General features: G+C 43.7%; 1 protein-coding gene across 1 annotated transcript in view; it reads left to right on the forward strand.

The window, feature by feature from the left end:
* cpped1 (calcineurin-like phosphoesterase domain containing 1) overlaps window positions 1-20,180 on the forward strand; it is a 47,839-nt gene that overhangs the window by 24,051 nt on the left and 3,608 nt on the right. Inside the window, exons 4-5 of the mRNA XM_069664466.1 lie at window positions 775-900; window positions 1,106-1,223. Of these exons, the coding sequence (XP_069520567.1) occupies window positions 775-900; window positions 1,106-1,223 (244 nt within the window). The remainder of the gene's footprint in view (window positions 1-774; window positions 901-1,105; window positions 1,224-20,180) is intronic.

Here is a 20,180-nt window from a genome sequence, read left to right on the forward strand (position 1 = left end):
CAGTAGTAAAGACGGGTGGTGATGAAAGCGTGCATAAACTTTTCAGCATCATTAAACGATAAGAAAGACGTGACCCCTGGATAAAAGCTTGATTTCACGACTGCATTTATCTGCTTGCCCATTTTTAACTCTTTATCCGTTATGACCCCCTTTATCCATTGTGACCCCCAGGAGTATAGTTGATTGAAGCCTGAGATAGCCCAGATGACATCACTGTGACATCATTAGGGTTATTTTCTTAGACTTCAGAGAGCTGTCTCCTGAGCCACAGGACATTACCAAACAGTTTCAACATGCTGAGTAGAACTGATTATGAGCAATTTTTGCTGATAGCGCTTCTACATAAGAACATTTGTTAAAACAGTAAAGGGCCCTTTCAAGGGTCTAAATCCAAACGTCAATAATGCTGCCTCAATTCAACTTTAGAATAAAAACAACAAGAGAGACATAATTGAGACTCGAATGTAGTTCAGAGGAACAGCTATGACCACACAGCAACATTGAACAAAGTAGCATTGATAAACAGACCTGCCTGAGCAGAGGCTTCTTCTGACCTTTGATCTTGGTTGACACCTGACAGGACCACTCTTTTAAGGCCATGTAAGGCCTCAGTGAAAATGATGGAAAGTAGTACTAAAACATAATTGTAGGAACAGAAATGTAGATATTCTATAAAATTCACAACAACAATAAACCTATGCTCTGGCTTTATAAGTCACAGTAATTGAACAAATCTGTAAACATTGCCGTCTCTTCCTCCTCCTGCTGTCTCAGGTGGGCGGGGTCCTCTGCCTGGTTCTGAACTCCCAGTTGTTCTTCGACGCTTCAGGCTGCCCTCAGCTGAAGGAGGCCCAGGAGACGTGGCTGGAGGAGCAGCTGAGCAAAGCCTCCTCCTCAACGGTAAAATTGCATCAGTGCCATAATTGTATTCTTTTCTGATTTATGAAGACATTCAGCTCGATAATGTCTGCATTTTGCTGTGTCTGGACATTTAGAAAATAGCTGCCTTCTGTCACCGTTTGACACGACAATTAAATTATGTCTTTGCATATCAGTGGTGAACCCATACCTCACTTCTGTCTTTATTCAGGAACCCAAACCCAAGCACGTCCTGGTGTTCCAGCATATTCCTCTGTACCTGAAGAGCCCTGACGAGGAGGACGACTACTTCAACCTGCAGAGGGGAGTCAGACAAAACCTGCTGGACAGGTTCAAGAACGCAGGTAGGACAACAAGTTATCAAGTTGAAACTTTTACTCTAGTCACTGTTTTTATTTTTGTGCGTATATTTCTGTGGGTGGGATATGTTAGGGAGGAAGTGAACATTGTGTCGAAGTTGATGTTTTGGACTCTGGAAAAGGATGGATGTCGTTCTGAAGGATGTGAGCGACTTTGACAAGGGCCAAATTGTGATGGATAGACGACTGGGTCAGAGCATCTCCAAAGCTGCAGCTCTTGTGGGGTGCTCCCGGTCTGCAGTGGTCAAGACCTACCAAAAGTGGTCCAAGGAAGGAAAACCTGTGAACTGGCGACAGGGTCATGGGCAGCCAAGGCTCATTGATGCGTGTGGTTAGCAAAGGCTGGCCCGTGTGGCCTGATCCAACAGCAGAGCTACTGTAGCTCAAATTGCAGAAGAAATTAATGTCAATGTCAATGTCACTTTTATTTATATAGCACATTTAAAACAGCCAGTGGCCAACCAAAGTGCTTTACATAAAAGCAGGAAGAAACAATAAAAACAATAAAAGCATAAAACATAAAAACATAAAAACAACAATATGGATAAACCTGATCAAATAAAAGAGGCTATCCTCTGCTGAAGGCCAAAGTGAACAAGTGCGTTTTCAAAAGTATTTTTAAAAGTGGTAAGACAATTTGCAGTCCGGACGGTAAAAGGTAAAGCGTTCCACAGACTGGGAGCCGCAACAGCAAACGCTCGATCTCCTCTCGATTTTAAAAATGATCGAGGGACATCCAGGACCGCCTGATCAGCTGACCTCAGGGCTCTGGAGGGCTGGTAAGGTCAGACAGGTATTCCGGGGCCAGCCCATTCAGAGACTTAAAAACAAATAAAAGAATCTTAAAATCAATCCTGTACCTAACCGAGAGCCAATGAAGTGCAGAAAGCACCAGAGTTATGTGCTCACGCTTCTTTGCCCCAGTTAGAAGACGAGCTGCTGCATTCTGGACCAGCTGCAGGCGGTTGAGCTCTGACTGGTCAATGCCAAAATACAATGAGTTACAATAATCCAAACGAGACGTAATAAGAGCATGGATCACTTTTTCGAGATCTTTCTGACAAAGATAAGGTTTAACTCTGGCTAGAAGCCTCAGCTGAAAAAAGCTAGATTTGACCACTGAGCTGACCTGTTTGTCCAGTTTAAAAGCACCATCAATGATCACACCAAGATTCCTGGCATGGGATCCTACGTGAGGTGCCAAAGAGCCAAGAGAGCTAGCAAGGACCTGAACCAGGTCAGGGCGACTTTCTAAAAATCTAATGCTGGTTCTGATAGAAAGGTGTCAGAACACGCAGAGCATCAGAGCATCGCACTTAGTTGTGTTAGGGTGTAGTTGCAGACCAGTCAGACTGCCCATGTTGACCCCTGTCCACCGCTGAAAGCACCTAAAATGGGAGCATGAGCATCAGAGCAATGAAAGGTGGTCTGGTCTGATCAATCACGTTTTCTTTTACATCATGTGGATGGCTGAGTTCGTATGCTTCGCTTACCTGGGGAAGACATGGCACCAGGATGCACTATGGGAAGAAGGCAAGCCGGCAGAGGCAGTGTGACACTTTGGGCAATGTTCTGCTGCACAACTTACAGGACTTAAAGGATCTGCTGATAACGTCTTGGTGCCAGATACCTCAGCACACCTTCAGAGGTCTAGTTAAATCCATGCCTCGACTGGTCAGGGCTGATTTGGCAGCAAAAGGGGGGCCTACAGGTGGTCATAATGTTATGGCTGGTTGGATTAAACGTCTTAAGAGGTCACAAAAGACAGAAAGCTTTATTGTTTTAGAAGTCAAGCAGCTGCCTCTTGCATAAACCTAATAATGTCAGCAGTTTTTTCATAATGATGTATCCAGTCTAATCTGAAGTGGTCTTAAATGTCTTATCTTAAAACTTCTTTGCTAATACTAACTGTTAAACCTGTTGATTTTAGCAGATCTAACTGAGGCACAGTTCAGATCCCAGCCCAGAGGATTAATATGCCATTAGCGAGGACCACAGGAGCGGCTCCTCGCAGGCATAATTAAATGAATGAATGCATTCACTCCCTATAAGAAGAATAATTCCACAATCAGAACCCATTGTTGTCGGCTTATAAGAGTCTGATACAAGGGTATCGGACAGAGAGACTCTCACAAGGACGGTAAGTCTTGAAGAAAGAACACGTGACACTTTCCGGACACGACTGATTGACAGGACGCTCATACGGACACGTTTCATGCTTTCAATCATGCATCAAGGTGACTGTCGGAGGATGGTATTAATTTCATTATGCGGCGATTATTCCAGCATGTATTTAACCATGTTGGCCTGTTTTGGTCTGATGACCCTCCTCCATCATAATTGATTGCTCCTCTAAGGGAACGCTGGTTAAAGATTTAAAGGGCAGTCCGTACACGCTTTTAGAGTGTAGTGTGAAGTGTCCTTTCTCATCCACACTGTTGTTCACACTTGTCCTGTCTGCAATTATAAATTCAGACTACATAAGGGGCATGTACTATGTGAACTATATACATACATGTGCTGCACATTGTTATTAATAACTGATGACAGACATGCTTCTACTCTGTGTAAAGTTGCCTACAATACATGACTTTTCCATGTTCGTACGCACTTAAACTCGTTGGTAAGTTCACTTCAGAAGAGAAGAGATGGGATTTCAGGCCGTCTCTGATTTTTCCGTCATACATTACTCATGCAGCCTCTCTGTCCAGTCCGGTCCCATACATAACAATGCTCCGACAAAATGTCAAACTCTGTCTCCGGAATTTATCTGCACATTTCTGTGTCCCGACAGCTCAGAGGGAGAATTACAATGTCCTGAGAAGTTACCCGTCATTTTGGTGTCATTATGAAGATTCACAGTCATGAGATCATGCTGGAGGAACTCTTTAAGTAGGGGAAAATATCTGAAGTTCTATATAAAAACATAGAGAACGGCGTTGACATTAATAGTAGCTCTTGATAATCCGGTGACTTGTTTGCACAACAGGAATCCACCCAGCTTGTTGAATAATCCAGCCGTTGTCTCTCAGCTCTTCCATCTCTCCTCAGATCCTACGGTTTCTCTTTCATGCTCCTTCTGCTCCCTCTTCATCTCCTTCTAGGAGTTTCTTGGTGACTGATGCTGTAACGTCTGAACCCGGAGTCTCCTGCAGTATGTCCTTGAGGCATGATTGTAGAATACACCACATGTGATTATGGCTGTGAGCTGCTACTGTACATCCGGACCAGATGTCGGCTAGAAATAGATTTTTATGCTAGCGCAGAGGAGGGAAAGGTCGGTTTGTTGCTCCACACTCTTGTGCCAACCTAAGGTTTGTTTTCAAGTGAAATGTCATAACAAATATTGGATTGATTAAAAAACCTCTTCTAAATGGATGGTCTAAAATGTGATGCAGATATTCATGGTTTCCAGAGGATGCTTCCACTGACTTAGTTGTTGCGATAGACTTTTGTACTGACTCTGATTAACTAGTAGTGATCTCTTACACTTTTAGCTATCGAAGGAGTCACCGTTTGCATCACCAGCCCTTATCCTTGCGTTACCAAACGCCGCTAGCTAGCATAACTAACGTCGAGTAAGTTAACCTATTATTTTATAGATCATTTGTTTCAAGGGCACTTTTGTTTTTATAAAGGTGTATTGTAGCTATTTGATTGAGCTGAAACCAAAAACTTTTACATTTAAAAGTGTATTCCTCGGCTGCGTAAAAGTCCGCCACTTCATTTGAATTGGTGCGCAATGCATCTTGGGATACAATGGGTCCATCAGGTGCATCCTTCGCGGCCCGGGAAACAGAGGACGCATTTGTCGGCCGCATCTGAAGGAGCCTTCCGAATTGGGACAGCCTCCGCCGTGCCTCTGTGACGCAATCGGCCTTCGAAGGCTGCAGCCCCTGGATTGGGACACAACTGACGTATGGACAGGGCAGACCATCCAACATGTGCATAGAGCAAACAGTGATGAGTGAGGGCTTTAAAATTGGTGATGAACCTTAATGCTCCATGACACAGTGTCCAGAGCATGGAAGCTTTGGGACAAGAAAAATATCACCATAGTCCAGCACAGACATAAAAGCCTTTTTTTTTTAAGATTCGAATCCTAAAAATAATGTGCAAATGCAGTTACATTATAACTAGAGCCAGAAGTTAAGTGGTGTGTGTTGAACTTTCATGAAGCCTTGACTTGTTTTTCTTCTACCTTAGCTGTAAAATAAAGTATCTGTAGAAGCTTGTGTGAAGTTGAAGTTTCCTGCTGTGCAAGCTAGCATCTGGTAAAAATATCCAAATGGAGACACTGCAGGCGTTTGGAGGAGAAAACAATAAAAAGTTATTAACTGCATATGGAAGAAAATAGAACACCCTAGAAAGTATGTTTGTCTCTCTCTGTGCACTAAGGGTCTGTGTTTCCTCTCATCCGTGCTAAATTCTGTCTCTTCTGGACATCGGCTAGATTGGCTGTGGTGATTTTTTTCCTCCTCTTTGCGTTGAGTTATTCACGCATCATGTGCCTCCCCATGTTGCTCTGTGCTCACCGCTGCACCCTGTGATCCCAGAGCCTCCAGATGTGCTCTTGTACTCTGGTGATCATTACTGTCATTACAGTAAAGGGCAGCATCATTAACCTTACACACACACACACACATACACACACTTCCTCAGCGGAGGAACAGCAAAGCATGAGCACGGATGAAGCATTCCTGCCATTTTTCTAGTGAGATTTTCATTAAAGTGAGCAGTTGACAGGGATAAGTCTCTATCTCCGTCTGTGCAGCCAGCTCTGCCGTCATTTTTCCTTGAAGACAAATGCAGCTTTACCAACAGTTGAAGGATTACACGTTTTATAATGAAAAGGGAATTTAGCTTCAGGATCCCGTATTGGAGCGCTTTATAATACTCTTAACAGTGTTTCTTTTTGAGAGTAGTACACATTTTATGTTGTTCAAAAAAACTCTTCAAGTATATTCCTCTTAGTAAGCTGCCTAAAAGTCCTGATTGGTGCCTCTTTCAGCAAACCGCACTCCGACAAGAACAAAAGAGGTAACGACTTTCCTCATTCTTTATCTTGTAATTCTAACTCTGCTGAAAGCCGCCTTGAAAAAGAACCCGCTGGATGTCACGCAAATGTGTCTCTGGCTTCAGATCAAACCTCATAACACGCTGCTATGTGTGAGTCCTCCGTCCACTCCAAAGGTGTCTCTGTCAGTTGACTTACAGCAGCTGGGGATTCGGCTCAGCATTTGTGACGGTGTTACAACTGCTGCTGCTGCTGGGCTCGTGCAGCCCCCCACCTCTCCAGGGACGTATGATGGAAATAGAAAATAGTCCCCTGCAGACAAAGAAATACATGTAATTGATTTTTTTCTCACAGAGTTATTTTTCATTTCTCCCCCTACTTCTTCTTCTCATAGCACATGTTTGAGTAATATTGTGTGTATTTTCTGCATGTTCCTGTGTGTGTGTGTGTGTTTGCCTTCGCATATAAATCACTTTGCAGAGGCGCTTTTCTCTACGCATGATATATCCTACAGTAAATATCTATATGTTATCTCAGGCGCACAGCTGCACACGGGAAAGGTGCGACACCAATTAGTCTTCCTGTGGCTCATCAGAGCGAGCGGCTCCACCTTCTGGGAACTGTTGACTGCGCTCCAGCTCATATTAATGGTGCTCTGTGTCTGTGTGATGACCCCCTCTTGGTTCAGTAAGCTCAGGCAATCCCCCTTTTTTTAATTGCATAAGCAATTATTGTGTTTTCTTTTATTTGACAGTGATTTGGTTTGATATTAAATCTCTAATTGTGCGCTTAATATCTTTTGAGTTTAAACCTGATCAGGATTTTATGACAACCAGCAAGCAAAACAAGACGTATCACTTCTTTCACCTCTGTACAGTTTGTTGGGAACGATCCTGCGAAAGCCCCGAAGACCCCAGCGGAACTTATTATGCGTAATCCCGTGCTGCCTCGTCACTGTCATACACATAATCATATTAAATATTCCTCCCTGTGGCCTACCTATACCAATTTCTCACTGTATGAATGCGACACATCCAGCATTCACTTTCTGCAAGCATAGCGCGAAAAACATGCGAAAATTGTCAGCTGCTCGCTCGATGAGGATGTCGAATTCAGAGCGAACATGTTTTACGAACATCCACAATCTCTTCAGAGGAGATTGAATTCCCTTCGCTGGGAACGAAGGTGTCCTCTCCGAGAGGCGAGTGGAGTAGCAGAAATCCCAGCAGTGCTCTCAGCCTCTCCTCTCATCATACATGGTAGTACTGTAATTAGATTTATTTGCCCCCTTACGCCTCCTCCCCCTCCTCCTTTATATCTTGCATTCAGGATACCTTCAGCACATCCAAACAAGGACGAATAAAAGCCGGCTCAGATATAGACAGATACCCACTTCCGCGCTGCCTCCAAACACTGTTTATGTATCGAAAAAAACAAGAGTGCAGCTGAGAATTTGCTTGCGGCTGTAGAGTTGAACATACAGCAGCTAATTAGAAGAGAAGATAAGCTGTGTGCTGCTCTGCATAGTCGCTCCATCTCTCCTCCTCTGTCTCTCACTCTCTCTCTCTCTCTGCCGATGGTTGTCTTTATCAGCATGGGTCCTGCTCTGTTCAAAAGCGAAGACACATTTATCACCCACTGGGGATTTGATAAGAGGCCGCAGCTAAGCCTTTAACCCCATTGTTTTAATGATGAGGCTGAGTAATGCTTTTGCTCTTTCTGAACTTACTGTCTTCTTCTTTGTTTCACTGTGAAACCAAAGGTTTGCTGGGGACCACTTACCAGGCATTCGGGTATAAACCAGGAGCTGCTGTGGTGGGGGATTGGTTGTTTCAGGTATGGGTGAGATGAGACGATACAGTGAGGCCGGTTTGAGTAATAGATTCATGAGTTTCAAGGCTTTTCAGACGTTTAAATAGTGCACAGAGATTTAATGCACTATGAGGAACCATTTCACAACCTTGGAAGGTTATCACTGTGGCAGCTATCTTATTCTTCATTGCTACGATCAGCAGGTAAGTAATAGAGCTGCCAAGTTAACCTTACAGGGTAATCTACCAGGATTGGGTATTTGCTCGTATTTCATTGGCCAGTGCCGTGCCTTGATGGATAAGGTTGCATTGCGTTGCCAGATTCATTTATTTAAGTATTTTTAAATTTAACCCAAGTACAGCGCGTTAGTTACATTCCTGTATTGGCAAGTTAATGTTTGAATATTGTCCATTTAAATGTAGTTAAAGTTTGACGTCTGAGCCGATGCCTGTTCAAAGTCCCCACCAAAGTCTGCAGTTCTGTTGCAGCTCCATCTCACCTCTGCTCACCTTGTACTCTCCCCCCTGCTGCAGTTCAAGCAGCTTTTAGAGGTGTTGTACCCTTACATACTGTACCTACGCTACAGTGATTGTGTTATGTGCAGTGAGCACTGTCAAAACAGGGGTGACCTACACTCTGTACTGTACCTGAAAGCCACCTGTGTAGACACTGTCAACGGACTAAAGCTGCGGCTGCTCTAACATACTGCTTAACTCCTGTGTAAACCTGGGTGCATAAAGTAACTCAAGGGTCCCAAATAGTCATTATAAAGTGACATGAACGTGTACTATTGAAATTATTATCTTACCTCTACAATACATTTATTTACATGGCTTCTCCCCAACTTCCCAGTTTGGGATCAATAAAGTCAGTCTATCTATTCTGAGTAGATGTGTAGTAGAAGAATCTGTGTCTAATGCATCCATTGTCTCGCCTGTAGGAGGGCTGAAACAACACATTAAAACACGCAAACCTGTAGTAGCTGTAATGGATATTGGAATAATCAGTTATACATTTGTATTATATTGCATTTAAGATATTTTGCACGATCTGAAAGCTCTGCCTTTTCCAGCCCTCAACGTACTTTTAAGTCTGTGTTAAGCTCTCACTGCGAGGATTGAGTCTGGTGGCCTACAAGGACAAACACGCTTCGACGTCCCAAAGAATTTCCATGAGGAGAAACAGGCTGCAAATTTAGAAATTATGCTAATTCCAAAACAAGGCTCATTGATGCGCGTTGGGAGCAAAGGCTGGCCCGTGTGGTCCAGTCTAACAGAAGAGCTAATAAAAAGTTAATGCCACAACACACAGTGCATCGCAGTTTGTTGCGTATGGGGCTGCGTAGCTGCAGAGAAGACATGGCACCAGGATGCACTATAAGAAGAATGCAGAGGCAGTGTGATGCTTTGGGCAATGTTCTGCTGGGAAACCTTGGGTCCTGCCATTCATGTGGATGTTACTTTGACACGTACCACCTACCTTAACATTGTTGCAGACCAAGTACACCCCATGGAAACTATATTCCCTAATGGCCAGGATAATGCACCCTGCCACACTGCAAACATGCTTCAGGAATGGTTTGAGGAACACGCCAACGAGTTCAAGGTGTTGACTTGGCCTCCAAATGCCCCAGATCTCAATCCAATCAAGCATCTGTGGGATGTGCTGTTCAAACAAGTCTGATCCATGGAGGCCCCACCTCGCAACTTACAGAAGTTAAGGATCTGCTGCTAATGTCTTAGTGCCAGATAATTCAGCACACCTTCAGAGGTCTAGTGGAGTCCATGCCTCGACGGGTCAGGGCTGTTTTGGTGGCAAAAGGGGGGCCTACACAATTATGGCTGATTGTTATACTCCCCTCACTTCTACTTTCAAGGCCTGCCATACTTTGAGGAACATAAGTATCATAGCTTTTTGAATTCAGGATGATTAGGTAGCATGTTGGGTACCAAATGGCCAAAAGGCATGCATGCTCTCTGAGGGATAGATCACACGCCGACTACTTTCCCAGCTCCCTTTGTGATTGCCTGTTTATGTACGTGTGCTGTGTATGTGCGTGTGACTGGAGGACACAGGAAGGGGATGCTGCGTGGTGACTGATGGCTGAGTGATTTATGGGCAGCAGGGGCTGCGAGATGCCTCCCCACGCTACATCATTTTGTATCCCTCTGTCATGCAAATTATCAACAGCCACAATTTCATGATAAATTATTACCCAGACCTGCACTTTAATGACAACCGCCCTTCAATACAAGCGCACACATTGCATGTTCACTCCTACGCAGCTCGGTCTCACAGATGTGTAGATGACAGCTTTGTTCAGAACCGCATTAAGAGTTTTTATCAAAGGAGGAGCTTGAGAAAAGGAGGAACGGTCTGAAGGGAAATGGCTTTGGCTAGAGGTGGTCTCTGATAGGAGGAGGTTGAGCCGATAGAGAGTAACTTAGCTTGCAATTAGCAAATCCAATCAGTGACCAAGAGATGAAAGCGAGATGATGGAGAGTGGGAAGTGAAAGAGAGAGGGAGGGACGATTGAAGGAAAAAGCATCAAACATGATTAGAGGTAGACAGACGTTTCTTTAGTCCCTTTAATCCTTTATTTTGCTGCCTACATCAGGGAACACTATTAGCATTTAAATAGTAAAGGTGTTTCAGAATATTCAAATGATCCACCAATTCAGGTGAATGTGGCTCAAACAGCTACAGGATATGAAAATGATAGAATAGGAAAAACAGTTGCATATTGGAGGGGACTCCCCACGCCTTTCCATGCATTTTTCTGCATTTCCGCCCCAAATTCAATTTGACTCTGGGTAATTTTCCTCCGTTAGCATTCAATATGTTTTCATCACTCTGACTGCTTACGCTGTGTATTTCTGAGCACTCCGACACCCACCTTCCTACAGTCCCTACCTCTCCCTCCTCCTCCTCCTCCTCCTCCCCACCCCCACCTCTGTCTGTCAAAGCAAAGGCCAGTTCCCCAGAAGGGAGTCTTTATCACAAAGAAAAGCACAAAAGAACCAGCACTGTTTCAAGGCTGACAGGTAAATGGGATTTCCACTGAGACAAGACGTGGAATTATCAGCACAGAGAGAAAGCATGTTTTTTTTTCCCACTCATGGAAGAATGCAGCGAAGCATGGCAAAGAGAGGAAAACGGGATGAAAATGGTCTAAACAGTCTTTTACTGAATGTGATACTGCTATCGAACACGTACTGTCCCTCCACTCTGCTTATGGCTCAGTGGGTAAAGCAGGGCACATACTTACAATGGTTATATGATGCATTGTCTGTGTGATTGAACGGGTCAGGTATGGTATTGTCAGTGGAGCCGTGGCTCGAACAATACAACAGTTATGCTTTAAGTTGCACGAAGCAAACCGGGCTGATTGTTCTGAGAAGCACTTTCGATAACAATGCACAGAGAGTGGGGTGCTTTGATTGGAGTGAAGCGACGTGAAATTAGCTGTGTATCGTATTTCTTCACTGTCAAATCAAGGCCATTTTCTCAGAAGGGCGCCAGCCATCATTATCTTGGAGGCAGTGGGAGCCTGCAGCAGGTCACGCAAGTGCAGAAGATTTCTTTCCAGCAGAGAACTACAGCAGACGTTCCTTTTGGGTTGCTGTTTCTGTCAAAGGTGGGGGACATCGTGAAAAGTAACTGCAGATTGCTGGCCCTTAAATTACAACATTTCTACTGAGCAATGAGCCAAGAGTTGACAGTTGAATCCAATAACAGCATATAAGAGTTTCTTTGCCCCCCAGCTCAATAGCAGCTGCCGGGGTTTGGAGCATTTAAATCCCAGCGTATTTAGTGGGACCACATGCCGGTAGACAACAACTACTTAGTCCTAATGAAGCAAAGTTTCCAAGCTCGGTCAAGCATACTTAAAGAAAGCTCTTTTGCCATCAAGTAGTTTTCAACACTTCAAAAAGTTGCTTTCCTCACATGAGTGGCATAACTCTAGGGATGCGAATAGGCCAACCAGTTGGCCCACCACTCGGCTCGAGACTGAAATAACTCAACAGCTTTTGGATGGATTGCTATGAAATTTGGATCAGATATTCATAGTTCCCAGAATATACATTCTAATTACTTTTGTGAACCCCTGGCTTTCTTTTGAATGTTTTGAATGAAACGTCTCAACAACAGTTGGATGAATTAATTTAGTTCAAACATTCATGTTGCCTCCAGGATGATCATTAGGTCTTTAATTATTACAACACTTTCTCGTCATCCTTAACTTTACCCTGTATTCAGTGTTGATTAGCAATTGCTAACATCTGTACTAAGACAGTTAGGACTATGCATGCTAAACACCAACATTAAAAAAATCATCATTGTGGCACGAACATTTAGCATAAATCACAGCGCCCAGTTCTTTTTGTGCTTACCCATTGGGTACCCGATCCCAACCCTCATTCCTTTCTTTTATTGGTCAAGTCCAACCAGACCAGACCATAAGAATCTGGGCTAGAGGTCTTCATGGATCCAAAATGTTGTGCCCAAACCCAAAGAGACCCGGAAATGTACGACCCGGAACCGAACGGGTTCCTCTATTATTTGAAAGCTGAGACCCGGGCCCATGCAGAACCGAGAAATGTCGGACCTGACCTCAGCTGGGCGAAACAGACCCGATCAGCACTGACTTCACAGCTGATTGCTAAGAAGTTAATAGCATATAATCCATTCTCCTTGCCAAGAAAGTTAATTAAATGTTGTGTTGCTGAAACACCAATGATAATACAGTACCTTTTCCATATTTAAAGTCCACTTACTGTCATGCAAAAGGATGACAATGCGCAGCCCCTTGAGAAGCAGCATTGCCGTGTTGTTGCATTTAGCATAATAAAGATAAACTATATGTCCTCTTGAACAATGATACTCTTTGCCACAGCTGCTAACGTTAGCATTTCTAGTGAGTCTGACCTGTGATCTGAACCTTCACCTCCTGATCAAAATCAGCTGGAGCACTCGCTCGGCCAGGTCATTGGTGCCACCTTGGGGCCAAAGCTGCATTTTGCTTGCACTTTTTCTTTCAGCATGACCAGCGCTTTCTAATCACAGCCAGGTCTTCACGGATCCACTCGGGTATTACACATAATGTTGAACGTACCAGGAACCCAGGGTTATAGAACGAGTCCTGACCTGGAACCGGTTGCCCACATAAAACGTGGACTGTCGGGGTCCCAGTTCGGGTCCAGGGTCTTCGGGTTCCAGTGGACTCATGAAGACCTCTGATCTCGGCGAGCTCAGTTTTGTTCTTTCAAGTTCATACTGGCTAAAGGGCCTTACCAGAAGAACTCTTCATCACATTCCGACCAGTTTAAGTGGAGGATTTACAATGTAGGTTTAACCCTCATCAATGCATTGGTCTATAGAGGACTCTGTCAATCAATACTTACAGTATATTCAATGTCTTTGAAACTATGCTTTGGTATTTGGGGGTTTTGAATAGTTTTTTAGCTTTTTATTTTGTGTATCTCTTATTCCCATGCAGGCAGTCTCAGCCTCCACCTCTCACTTTGAAAGATTTTTGTCCTGTATTCATTTTCTGGCAAACAATTTCAGAGGTCAGCTTCATCTTCTGGCTGCATTGCAAAGGTGACAGCTTTCTTCTTTCTTCTGTATACATTTTTTTCTAGTTGTTTATCTTTTATTCATGCAGACAATCTTTGGAGATGGAGAATGCTTTTCTTTCTCGAGACAGGCCATCGCTTTTCTCAGAGTGTTTTTTAGCAGACAAGGGCCCCGGTGGAGCGCTTTGACTTCTAAAGCCTGCGTAATGACGCCACTCCAAAAGGGACGTGCTCAAATAAATTCAGGTCAGGGTGTTATCTCTGGGCCTTTGCTCAATTGTTTCTATGAAATAGTTTTTGCTCCAGAAGAGCCAGTGGAACAGGCCAGCGGAGCGAGCTAATTCATTTCCACGACAGACAAATTGTCCATTGGTTCAGTCCACCTCAGTTCTCAGCTTTACTTCAGACCTTAAAGAAAGCCTTTAGTGTGTCATGAAGAAGATCCCATTTTGCCTGATAGAAATTAGACAGGTTAGGCAAGCACAACTCTCTCAGGACCCCTGAGCCTCGCAGAATAAATATGTTCGGAAGCATATTAAGATACAAGTCAAGTACAAAATGTAAATAATCTGAACCCTTTTCATAGAGGAATAGTGAATGAAATGCTTCTCTAAAGATTAAAGAAGTGAATGTAAAAAGTGTAGCCAATGCAGAGGTGCCTTAAACCAGCGATTTGTCTAAAAGCCAGCAGGGGGCGACGTCATTGGTTTGCAAGAAGAAGTCCATATTTACTCTACCGGAAAACAAGCCTACATCTCATTTAATTTATGACTGAAGTAAACAATTTTTATGGTCTCAATTGCTACTTTCAAGTCTTCTCCATCACTGCATTGTGTTTATAATGTAAAATCTGCTCCGATAAGGGTAAACAAAAAAGTAGGCTATGCTTAAGGGCTGTGCTTTCTTGTGATAGACAAGGTGTTACTACAGAGACTTATCATCCAGGATAGCATAGACTGTAAAAAAAAAAAATGGACGACATGACAGCTTCCTAAAAGTGAAGCCAAAACATCTCTATTGCCCCCTGCTGACTGGCTGCAGTATAGGTCATAAAGCCCGCCTCCTCCAAGTTAACAGATGGGACATGAGTCAAACTATAAAATCAAAATACACGTCAAATACATTTTTCTCACTCATGGTTTCTGTCATTATAGCTAGTTATTATCATGCAGATTTATGTCCAAGTGTTTAGTTTTCAATAGTTATTTGATATATTTATTTACTCTATTTATGTGTACTTATCGTATACTAATAAAAATACTAATTTCCAGAGTTTCCCCCGGGGATTAATTAAGTATTTCTGATCTGATTAATTATTGTCAGACAAGCGGTTTCCCATCAGCCAGGATCCTTGCATTAATGTTTTCTCCCAGCTCTTCCCTCAATGCCCGAGCCAACCGAATCGGGTTAAAGGAGCTGAAACCTGCCTGACCCTCCTTCAGTTTGAAAATAACTTTAAACTCCTCTGGTTCCCTTCCATCCTCATCATCTTTGAATTTCCCCGCTGCTTCTTCCCTACGTCTGACTCCTGCAACGAATTGCTCTTGCTCTTTTTTCCCCATACTGCTTTGCCATCTCCCTCCACCTTCATCAGTCTCCGTGGTGCAACAAAAAGTGTGTTTTATTAATGGTCAGAAACAGCCGAACTTAAAGCAAACTCAGCATTCTCTCAATCTTCCGTCCACGCTGCCAGCCGGCTGCTCCGCCTTCCCGCTTTGACATCTCTAGAAGCTTTGACATCCCCAGAAGGGGGAGTTTCTTGTGACAGGGGGCAAATCTTGTAACATTGGGGCCTAACTTGAATGGTCTTGCAGGCTGCAGACAACCCCATCTCGACATGGATGGCAGGACCCAAGGTTTCCCACCAGAACATTGCCAAAAGCATCAGCATCATGATGTAAAAGAAAACACGATTCATCAGACCAGGCCTGTAGGCTCACAGGCTCATTGTAGGCGCTATTGGCGGTGGACAGGGGTCAGCATGGGCACCCTGACCGGTCTGCAGCTTCTCAGGCTGATACGCAACAGGTGTTCTGACACCTTTCTTTCAGAACATGCATTACATTTTTCAGTCATTTGAGCTACAGTAGCTCTTCTGTTGGAGACCTTTGCTCCCCACATGCATCAATGAGCCCTGGTCGCCCATGACCATGTTGCTGGTTCACTTGTTTTCCTCACAGCGATCACTCTGTCTGTCACGGTAAACAAGGACTCCTGTCTACAGTTCACAGGGGCGAGTGCACCAGCTGGGCGTAAAAAAATGGGTCTTATCTTTTATGTCTGACTTAGCTATGACCGACTTGTTGATTGGAATTTATACCGAGTGCAGCTAACTGACACCATCATAGTGGCGCCCGGTCTCATGATGCGCGTCCACGTGAACTCTCCAAAAGCAGTGACTGTTACCAAGCAACACACGTTTCCACTCGCTAACTTCTCTCATGATCGACAGAAGATATGGATGACAAAACAAGTAAAAAAAATATATATTTGACTTATATATATATATTTAAAATCTGGGCACAATCAGCACCTGCAGGGCGGGGACAGCGCCGCGTTTCTGTCCGCCACATGCTGCAGCTGAGGGGAGTCCGTCAAAACGAAACCTGTCGATCAACTTGCTGTCCGATGGCGGATGACACTGTCTCATTTTAATGCCCTTTCTATTAAGTCTAATCTCAGTCTAACTGGTGCGCAGGGCGTACTTTAAAGTCTGTCGTAACCTTCAGCTCTAAGTCGGACGTAACGTTACAGCCAGGAGTACGCCCAGCTGGTGCACTCTGCTTCAACAACTCCACTAAACTGAAATGTACAGGCTACAGCAGAACAACGTGTCTCAATTTTAAATGATCACTTTTTGCGCTGCGTCCGCGCTGTCCATCTGCATGCACTCACTCTCTCTCTCTCTCTCTCCCTGAGGGAGTGCAGTTTGTTACAGCCTACTAATATTAATGAATATGAATCGGGATAGCATATATTCCACTGAAATCCCTGATGAGGACTCTGCAGGCCGTGGATAAATTCCAGCCTCCATATCCATTGGTGGATTTTTAATATATCGGATTTGAACAGATTTCACCGGTAAAAAGCCAGCAATTACCGGATAACGGAAACCCAGTACTGACCACTGCAGAGCGGGAACACCCCACAGGAGCTGCAGTTTTGGAGACGCTCTGACCCTGTCGTCTCGCCCTCACAGTTTGGCCCTTGTCAAAGTCACTCACATCCTGACGCTTGGCCACTATTCCTGCTTTATCCAGCACATCAATTCAGAGGACAGAATGTTCAATTGCTGCCTAACATATCCCACCCACTCACAGGTGTCATAGTAACGAGATAATCAATGCTATTCACTTCACCTGTCAGTGGTCATAGTGTTATGGCTGTGTGCTGCGATCTAGAATGTCCACAGCAGGTGTTTTCGTGACGCATTTTCTTCATTTGTAAAGCGATGACCAACAAACAAACAGCACAGGGCCGCAACGTGCATCACAAATGTGTCACATACATATGTGGGCAGCTCACTGCTGTTGCGCCATGGTGTCATGTGGTGTGCATAGATCATGAGACACATGGCGACAAAGCTCGAGATGACGCGTAAGAATACATATGCACTCTTACACACGCATGATTAATCACAGCGTCTTTGGGAGTTTTAGAGGAGGTTTAAATAGTATCTATTTTTATTTCCTGCTGATTTATTCCTCACTACTATTACAGTATTAATTCCTGTCTATCACTTCCTTACTACTGCTGTCTTGGTGTTTTCCTCCCACCACCTCATTTCTCTGAGGTGACGGAGGAGTCACAGCCCTCATGTGGATACTGTAACAAATCCAACGTTTCCACAATCGGCGTCTCCGAATGAGTCATCAGGTGATCCCATCAAACCATCTCCCTGCTTCACACTCCTGCTGCTGCTTCGCTTTGTTTTCATTTGCAGAGTCTGAGTAATTGTAGATGAGCTGTGTAATTCCTCGTAGGACAGATAAAGACGCTCGAGTGTGTGTCAGCGTGGAGTAACTACACTGCAGACACACACAAACACAGGGCTTACAGAATAATGAGTGTGTTTTGGCCTGGAGGTGTAGAGGGCATTCGTAGCCTCGAGGCCCTGCTCTATAAACAACATCAGGAAGTACGCTAACACACATGTACACACATTTGGGACTAGACGGGGTGGTGTCTGTGTGGCCGGTTCTGCAGTCACCTAGAGCAATGGCAAGGTTATACAAAAGGGGAATATACACAAACACATTCATTAAACGTGTGGTCTATAATAATAAAGCTGCAGGCCCACCCACAAGCCTCACACAGAGCTGCTGCACCAGCTTTTCATTGTAAATGAATTAAGCCCGCGCGCACTCATACACTCATGCCTAACTTATCAATTTCCATCTACAGCAGATGAATTATTAAATGGTCCTGCATGTGCAACCGCTGTCCTCAAGTATGATTATTAATATACATTTAGGTCAGATTTGTATTCTGGGGCTGTTTGATGATGCAGATTAGCAGACTCGATGATGCAGGACAATTTCACAGTGATGACATCCAAGTTGTTTTTTGGACAGATCCTCCTTTTCTCTTTTGTCGTGCACATTTGTAGGACAGGCTGATGTCTTTCTTGTGCGGAGGCTGCACTTAAATCCTCTTTTGTAGCCTGTTTTCTCTTCTTATATCTTTTTGACTCGAGGGAAGACTTGACCCTCTGGAAAAGCTGAGGAAATAGAGTTTCTCTGCCAAAATCTACACGTGCAGGCTAATTTGATCATGTAAGCATTCACATAGATAGACATTTGAATGCACATATGTTGGTGCTGCACGATTATGGCTGAAATGTTGATCCTGATTATTTTGATCAAGATTGCAATCACGATTATGAATCCCGATTATTTATTATTTATAGGGACTTCTTTTTTTTATGTGCTTTCACAATTAAATAAACAGAGCAACACTCACACTTTCATTTTGTGCTCCATTCACGCTCATTCACACCAAGAACTTTGCATCAAAGTACGACTCAAAATTAGGTTCTTACCTGAATTTGGTGCAGGGATGGGCATTTCCAGTAATATTAATATTCGTGTAATCTAATTACTTTATGAACGAGTAATCGAGTACTCGCAAATTATATATTTTTTACCATTAAAAAAAAGTCGGACATGGACCTCCTGGCCCGGAAAATAGTAGGCTGTATCTAAGAGAACATTACTCTCTAACACTTTTACATTAATGTAAATAAATTGCCAACAATGGAAAGCAATTTCAAATGCATTGAACAACCTTAACAGGCCCTTCAATTAACGTCAAACGTCACAGTGGTAGTAGACTAGCAGACTAGAACAGACTGGACTTCTGTTCTGTGTTGCTTCACAGCTAACTCACATGTTTTCCGCTCTCTTAGCTGTGGTGGTGGCTTGTCCCCCGGCTCAACAAACGGCATCAGCTCACGGAAGCCTTCTACTTCCACAACACTTACTGGGAGCATATCTCCAGTCAGCATGTTCGTTATTAGCAGGCTAATCTTCTCCAGGGATAGCAAATGATGTGATGCGAGACTGTCTGTTGTCTGTCTCCGCTGGCTTCTCCCTGTGCTTTAAACGTGTAGTTAAGCATCGAACTACTATGTCTATAGTTTAACACCACATATCTTGCACAGCACATTATTGTCGTCTTTTTTGTCAAAGTATTTCCAAACATCACTTTTCCTGGTAACGGCTGACATGGTGCATGTAACTGAGTTATACAACTTTAGCCGAAAACAACTCGCTTGCGGGTGTGCGAGCAGTGTAACGTTACTCGAATGGCTGTTTAGGGAGTGCTTGATTTGATAGGCAGCAGAGTTTTCTACGGGCGGAGCATTTTAAACATGATTGACGGCGATATTGATGTATTTTTTACTCGTGGGAAACCAAAATTCTGATCTGGATTAATATTCTTTCTGCTGCACAGCCATAACGTATGTATTGTACTCCTTTAATTATGGGGCCATTTCAGATGTTATACAATCCTGTCCTATATCATCTCCACCAACGCTAATCACAATCAAACCCAAATTTTATTTTTCCCCACAACTCAACTCTGTTAATCCAAAGTCCACGATTCAGACCCAGAAACACACCTCATCCTGCGTCCCTCGTTCGGAGCGAGGCCTGTTTGCCCATTCAGAGTGTGCAGTCATATCAGCTGCAGTGACACAGCGTCACTGCCGCAGGGCCGAGCCAAACCTCACAGCTCTATTAATGACGCTGTGTGTAATTGAAAATAAATTGAAAACGGTGGCTCCTCTAATGAAAAGTTCCCCAGGTTTTCAAAATGTTCTACAAGTGGACAGCTCCCAGTATGTCCTTCTTTCCTCCTTCTCTCTTTCTGTTCTACTTTCTTTATCTTCCAGTTTTCTTTCCTTCTTTTATTTTCTCTGAACTCTTCTCTTTTGTCCTTCTGTCCTTACATTTCCCTTCTTACCATTTTGTCTTTTCTTCTTTTTCCAATCCTATTTTAGTCTCTTATTTCTTATTCCGTTTAGCTTTT

This window comes from Semicossyphus pulcher, unplaced genomic scaffold (genome assembly GCF_022749685.1).
Source record: "Semicossyphus pulcher isolate SPU_LCO1_2020_fin unplaced genomic scaffold, fSemPul1.0.p SCAF_16, whole genome shotgun sequence".
Lineage (NCBI taxonomy): Eukaryota > Metazoa > Chordata > Actinopteri > Labriformes > Labridae > Semicossyphus > Semicossyphus pulcher.